The sequence below is a fragment of the Tenrec ecaudatus genome, chromosome 1 (assembly GCF_050624435.1).
Source record: "Tenrec ecaudatus isolate mTenEca1 chromosome 1, mTenEca1.hap1, whole genome shotgun sequence".
Classification (NCBI taxonomy): Eukaryota; Metazoa; Chordata; class Mammalia; order Afrosoricida; family Tenrecidae; genus Tenrec; species Tenrec ecaudatus.
Window position 1 is genome coordinate 11,378,141 of NC_134530.1, and position 7,622 is coordinate 11,385,762.

The 7,622-nt window shown below is 41.3% G+C and overlaps 1 protein-coding gene across 1 annotated transcript; it reads right to left on the minus strand.

The window, feature by feature from the left end:
* Positions 1-423: 423 nt before the first annotated feature.
* LOC142431357 (olfactory receptor 7E24-like) lies at positions 424-1,424 on the minus strand. Its single transcript, XM_075536263.1, has one exon. It carries the CDS (start codon positions 1,351-1,353, stop codon positions 424-426), a length of 930 nt encoding a protein of 309 aa, XP_075392378.1. The 5' UTR covers positions 1,354-1,424.
* Between the last annotated feature and the right edge of the window lie 6,198 nt (positions 1,425-7,622).

Consider the following 7,622-nt stretch of genomic DNA (forward strand, 5'->3'; position numbering starts at 1 on the left):
ATGATTACCCATGGAGCTCTTAAAATGCAATGATATCCAAGTCACAGGTTAGAATCAGATGAAAAGAGGGTGATCCGAGTGTATACGTGTGAATCATGGCTTTAGAATTATAGGAAAGGGTGAAGATTTCAAGTTCATAAAAAAGAATTGCGCATTTCACTACGAAGTCAGGTCCTGGATGGAAAGCTAGAGAAGGGTTCATAAATATAATGTGGTTTGATCATGTGGATAGACTATATCCCCAAATACGCTCACTGCTCAAAGATGTGCCAAAGGAAGCAGTGTTTAGATGTTACAATTCCAGGGAGGTCAATGAGAACTCCCAAAATTATGTAACCAAGGAAGCATGATTCTGCTTATAGATATTAGATTTTGAAATCATTTCCATCTCATATATCAGAAAGGGTGACATAAATATTAAGATTAAGTACTTCTACTCAGAAATTTACACAAGACTCTCTTGATGTCCTTATTCCTCAAGCTATAGATGAAGGGGTTCAGCATGGGAGTGAATATAGCATAGATCACTGAGGCCACTGCACCCTTCTTGACAGAAGATGAGACAGCTGAACTGAGGCATGCTCCAATACTTGTTCCATAAAATAAGCAAACCACTGTCAGGTGAGAGCCACAGGTGGAAAAGGCTTTATATTTTCCACCTGAAGATGAGATTCTCAGAATGGAGGAAATAATTCGAGTGTAAGAGAAAAGTATCCCTGAAACTGGAACACCACCAAAGATGACACTGAGAAAATATACTAGTATGGTGTTTTTGGAGGTGTCCGAACAGGCAAGGTTGAGAAGGTGCAGAGGGTCACAGAAGAAACTAGGCACTTCCACATCTGCACAAAAGGTAAGTTGTGAGACCATTAAAGTGAAGATCAGAGAGTCCAAAAGACTAATGAAGAAAGATATCAAAACAAGCAAGCCACAGAGGCGGGAGCTCATGATGACAGTGTAGTGCAGGGGGTGACGGATGGCTACAAACCTGTCATAAGCCATCACACTGAGGAACAGACTGTCCAGACACCCAAAGAAATAAAGGAAGGATATTTGTGTCAGGCAGCCCGCATAGGTGATGGATTTGATCTGTGTCTGGGTGCTCACCAGCATCTTGGGGACAGTAGTGGAGATGAATCCAGTGTCGGCCAAGGACAGATTGGAGAGGAAGAAGTACATGGGTGTGTGAAGATGTGGGTCTGAGATGATCACCAGGGTGATGAGAAGATTCCCAGCCACAGTGATCAGGTAAATGCACAGGAAAAAACCAAAGAGGAGAGACTGCAGTTCTGGATCCTCAGAAAGGCCCAGGAGGAGGAATTCTGGGATGCCTGTTAGATTCTTTGGCTCCATGTACTCCAGGCAGCTTTTGAAAAAGAAAAGAGGATTGTTAAAAGGAAGCAGGTGACCAGGCACCCACCATCTACAAGTAAATCATGCAAATTAAAAAATGTTTATACTTGAGGACCTACAAACCCAGTATCTTCAGCAGATAACTTGGTTATAGCACCCCAAACTGCATGTGAAAGTCAGACACTGAGACCACTGGAGATCCCCTCACAGAGGGGTTTAGGAGAGGAGACAGGTCAGTCAGGGTGCGATGTAGTACCGATGAAGAACACAGCTTTCCCCCAGATCCTGGATGCTTCCTCCCCGCAACTACCATGATCTGAGTTCTACCTTGCAGGAGCGGATAAGGCAGAGATTGTACACTGGTACATATGGGAGTTGGAGGCACAGGGAATCCATGGTGGACGATACCTTCAGGACCAGGGGTGTGAGGGGCAAGGCTGGGAGAGTGGAGGGTGAGTGGGTTGGAAAGGGGGAACTGATAAAAGGATCCACATGTGACCTCCTCCCTGGGAGATGGACGGCAGAGAAGGGGGGGAAGGGAGACTCCGGATAGGGCAAGATATGACAAAATAACAATCTGTGGATTATCAAGGGCTCATGAGGGAGAGGGGAGGTGGGGGAGGGGGAAAAAAGAGGACCTCATGCAGAGGGCTTAAGTGGAGAGCAAATGCTCTGAGAGTGATTAGGGCAAAGAATGTACTGATGTGCTTTATACAATTGATGTATGTATATGTGTGGATTGTGATAAGAGTTGTATGAGCACCTAATAAAATGTAAAAAAAGAAAAGAAAAAAAAGAAAACGATTAGGACAAAGAATGTACGGATGTGCTTTATACAATTGATGTATGTATATGTATGGATTGTGATAAGAGTTGTATGAGCCCCTAATAAAATGTTTTTTAAAAAAAGACAAAATTTCATTTATTTGTAATTAGAAATATATATATATAGAAAGTCAGACACTGATTAAGGAAGACCATAAAAGGGGCTGTGCATGTGAGTTGTGGTGCTGGAGAAGCATATTGAAAGTACCACCAACGGCTAACAGGCCAAACAGATCTGTACTGGAAGAAATAAAACAAGAGTGCTCCCTCGAGTCAAGGATGGCAACGCTTCACCTGACATTCTTTGAACACATTGTCAGGAAACACCAGTTGCTGGAAAAGGCCATCATGTTTGGTAAAGCGGAAGGGCAGCAAAAAAGAGGAAGGTATGAGTCCCTAATAAAATGATTTAAAAAAAAGGAAGGACCTGTAAGACAGGGATCAACACAGTGACTACATCATGGACACAGGCAGAGGGACATTTGTGCAGAGGGTGCGGGACTGTGCAGTGTTGTGCACAGGGCTGCTGTGAATGGAGCCAACTCTGACGGCACCTAGCGGCAACAGCCGCACCCCAAACAGTACTTCTCAGAACATTTTCTCACATATGTTTAAGGCTATTCAGATATTTCTATGCACAACCATTTAAGAGACACCGGAAAGTGCACTTTCATGAAAAGGCATTTAAAATGGCAAGTACATTGTAAGATAACAAATTCTCAGAGACGTGATATAATAGCACCCTCTAAAGAAAACTTTATGCAATAAAAACATCCTTCTTTCTTTCCTTTTTCCTTCTTTCAAGAAAAAAAAATAATTCACTTAAAGGACATCGAGATGCCAGTGCCAAAGAAACTGAAGCATTGTACTAACTTTAGCAGTATGAAAGTAACCATGCATGCAAACACCAAGGGTCATTACAGGCATTTGAATTTCAAAAGTTCGAACAATGAGGAAAAATCAGCAGTTGGGAAATGATGGGCTTAGCGATAGAAATTCAGCTGGAGATCATGTGACAGAATTTTGCAAGAGCAGTAACTTCTTTTGGAAGTATTCCTTTTTCAACAGTGTAATGACTGCACGGTGTTAATGAAACTAAAAGCAGAAATTTTCAAAAGGCAGGAAATAATCTGAGAAGCTGGACTACATGAAGATGGCGGCATCAGGGTTCAAGAAAGGCTCAATAACAACCTGCAGAGAGCCAAGAGGACCCGGTGCACTCACTGATGGAGATCAAAGACTGTGTCCTTCAGTAGGGATTGCAACTCAAACGAAGGAAAACAAAAGTCCTCACAACCGAAATGAACCGTAGATAACAGCATAATAAATGAAGGGAACACAGAAGTTGTCTGGGATTCCATTTTATTTGTATCCACAATCAGTGGTCATAGACTCTGTAGTTAAGAGATCAAAGGACGTATTGCAGCTCTGCTCTACAAGGCCTCTTGAAATAGGAGCAAAGCTGTCACCCTGAGGATCAGCGTATCCCTGAACTAAACCATGGTATTTGCAGTCCCCTCATGTGCATGTGAAAGATGGGCAATGAAGAAAGAAGACTAAAAATTAATAAATGCTTTTAAATTATGGTGGTGGCAAACAGTATTTCAAGTATCATGGGCTGCCAGAGGAAAAACCAAATCTCTCTTGAAGGAGGTACATCCAGAATGCTCCTTAGAATCAAGGATCACAGACTTCATCTCACATACTTTGGACAGGTTCGTAGGAGAGATAAGTTCCCAGGGAAGGAGATCATGTTTGGTAAAGGAAAGGGTCAGCAAAAAAGGATAAGACTCAACAAGTTGGACTAACTCAGTAGTTAAACAATGTGCAAAAACTTGACAATTGTTCGGATGGCACAGACAGGCCAGTGTTTCATTTGGTGTACATGATTGATAAGGATTGAAACCACCTCATGGGTGCCTAACAAGACCAAGAAGAAGATCTTTGGTAGTTCTGTGAATTAAGCATCAGGCTGCTAAACTAGCAATAGATCCACAGGGAAAAGAGGGGACTATGCCTGCCATAAAGAGTTAAATTCTTGGGGAAAAGAAAGGGTAGAACTGCTTATTCCTACAAGTTGGGTGTTAGTCAGAATCCACAGAATAGTCTAGTGATCTACTTCTAAACGATCCGTCATGGAAAACCACATGGAGCACAGTTCTACTTTGACACACCTGCTGTCTCCCTGAGTCAGAATCTACTCAATCGCAACTTGTTCTTTCTAAAAAGAAATCAAGTATGCTTTATGTTATAAAAACTATTTTCCATGACTTGATAAAATAGCCAATAAGGGAAGTAGTCACATTTTTCAAATAGGTATAAAGTTGAATCTGACTCATGGGGACCCCATAGTCTATAGAATCGGACATTTCCATGAGCAGGAGAGGAAACACAGCTCATGATGTGGATGAACCTGGAAGATACCATGCTGGGTGAAGTTAGTCAGCCACAAAAGAACAAGCACTGTATGGAACCATTATGATTTAAAGTCAAGACCAGCTTAATAGCATTGATCTTTTAGATTAGAGTAGATTCTTGGACAGACACGTAGTCTGAATCGGTGTGGGAGAAAGAGTTGCCATCAATATTGATGGACGACAGAAGCTATTTGTATATGTGTAATTTCCTTTGCCATAAAGATACACCTGAACGTGGTAGAGAACACAAGGAGAAAACTCAGGAAAACTCTTTAGACACAACCAAAAATCCAGAAGAAATCAGTCCTTGGGCCTGAGAGCTCAGGGTCATGGTCTTGGGGAACAGCATGGTGAACTGGCAAAACAATTCACGATGCTCTGTCTCTTCATTGAGTTTTACAACCTGTGTTATAAAATCTTAAAACAAGTTACCCAGGGTAAAGCTATTGGCCCTTTCCTCATCCAAAGGAAAGAATAAGAAAGGAAAATAAATAAATAAGCGCACTTCCACCCAGTCATTTCTGATTCTTAGAAACCCTATGGGTAGTGAGGAAGAGCCCCAATGGTTCCTGAGGCTACAAAGCATTTCAGGAGTAGAAAGCCTCATCTTTCAAGGCTGCTGGTGGGTTTGAACTGCTGACCTTGTAGTTAACTACCAGAGTCCATAAAGGAAAGAAAGGTGATGACAATTGAAGCAGACATGGAAGCAGTCTCCAAAATCCTGAAGCAAAATCTACATGGGCCCTCGCTATCGTGACCAATGGCTCTGAAAAAGATCATAGGAGAAGTTCCTAGATAGAGTGTGAGAAAACATGGAACAGAACTCAAAGACATAGAAGAAATGAAGCTTATTGATCAGATAAGGACAAGTGGAACACCGAAGACTATAGCCCTTAATCACGCTTTAAGCCTGGAACTGAACTCCACGTTGGAATAATCAACCACTTATTCAAGGTCAGAGGTTTATAAAAGAAGGAAGAACAGAAACAGGAACCTCTGGGGGGATGTTGGATAGTCCCTGATACATTAAGGGGATTTAAATGGTTGAGTTGAAACTGATTGTATATAAACTGTTAGATGTATAACTCATGTCTAACAAAGATGAGATGCCACCTCACCCCGCCCATCCAGTTAACAAGGTTCAGAGGAAGATCGTATCAAATGGAGAGCAAACTCAAAAAGCTCACTGCCATAGAGGCAACTGAGTGGAAAGTTAAAAAAAAAAGTAAGATCATAAAAGCTAGGGAGGGGTGGAGAGATTAGAACTCTCATGCACTCTGGGCAGGGCTGGAAAACGGTATAATCACTGTGGAAAGAGGTGTGCTGCTTTCCAAAGCCATTGATAATAGAAATTCTATCTGCCCCAGGAATCGTGCTTTTCGGTACATACCTTACAGAAATAAAGAACATAGCATGAACAGGTGTACATAGGCCCATGTTCATGATAGTTTGATACACAATAACAAGAAGATCAAAATAACCCATCGGTGCATTAATGAATAAATAAACCTTTGTACACACACACAATGGAATACCACACACCCTTAAAGAATAATTATGAAACTGTGAAGCCCTTCATGGTATGGATGCATGTGGAGGACATTGTCTCAGAGGAATCAGGCAATCACAAAAGGATGACTACTGAATGAGACCCGAGATTTTTAAAAATAATCAAGAAAACGTGTTTATACCCAAAGAAGCAGACTGGTGATCCCTAGGGGGAAAGAAGGGAGGGAAATGGAAGCAATCGATTAGAGGGTAGACAGGGGCTCTCTTGGAGTTAGAGGAAAATAACTTACGATAAGAGGGAGAGATGACTCAAAGAATTCACTGCCAGCGAGTTGGTTTGTGCTCATAGTAAACTTATAAAACTGCCTCTTCGGGTTTCTCAGACTGTAACTCTCTCTGGGAGTCGAAAACCTCTTCTTTCTCCCACAAAGTGGCTGGTGGTCTTGAACGGCTCACTTCGTGATGAGCAGCCCCATGTGGAGGGGTCTTTAAGAAGGATACAGATATTTTTTAAAGTGGGGGGAAGAAAATAGAGGAGGCCATTGGGAGTTTTGATAACTTGTTTAAGTTGTTCAATGCAAAAATGATTGCATATATAACTCCTACCTCAATCAAAATTAAAAGTTTTTTTAGATAATAAAAAAATCTGCTGTACAAACCTTCACCTAAATGACAATAAAACTTTTTAAAAATGATAACTGTACATGTAAATCCATACAATCTACAAGATTCACGCTATAATGTTCCCTGTAAGCGATTTGGTCTGCATTTTTAATTCAGAAATACACTCACCAAATTGTAAGAAGAAACATCAATGGTTCCATCTCCATTTGTTCACTTGAAAAGAGACAAAAGTATTCTGCTCTGGTTGAGGGGGCATAGCCCTGGAAAGGGAATCAGAAGAGCAAAATTTATCTAAATCAAACCTACTCCCATCGAGTTGAGGCCAACTCCTAGTGGCCCTGTCAGGCAGGAGAGAACTGCCCTGTGAGTGCCCCAAACTCGCACTGTTTCTATGAGTAGAAAGCTTCATCTTCCTTCTGAGAAGCCATTGGTATTTTCAAACTACTGACCTTCCGTATCGCAGCCCAACGCATAACCATTACACGACCAGGGCTCCGTATATGACTCACGAAAATGGAGTGCATGCACACCTTTCAACTTCTTTCACCTGCAAATGCTGGGAGGGAATAATACGCATCACAAGGACACAGATAGCAGCCAATAAAGGCTTGGTAATTAATTAACAAGTGGACATTGATATTTAATCAGAATTTGAGTCTATATGAGATTGGCTGATTTATAATTGAAATATAGTCCCAACTTTATGCCTGTAAGTGGAAAAAACCGAAACCTAATTAAATCCAAGCAAATCTGAACATTGAATGGTTGAAATATTAAAATAAGCCTAAGCTCATACAACACTGTTTACCTTATGTTTTCTCTTTGGGTTTGCATTTTTATGAATAATGTCACACGTTTTTAAGAGAACTGAATGCTGTGTGTGTGATTAAATCA

Coding starts and splice junctions, on each gene's coding strand:
- LOC142431357 (XM_075536263.1), bottom strand. CDS start 1,353: ATGGAGCCAAAGAATCTAACAGGCATCCCAGAATTCCTCCTCCTGGGC.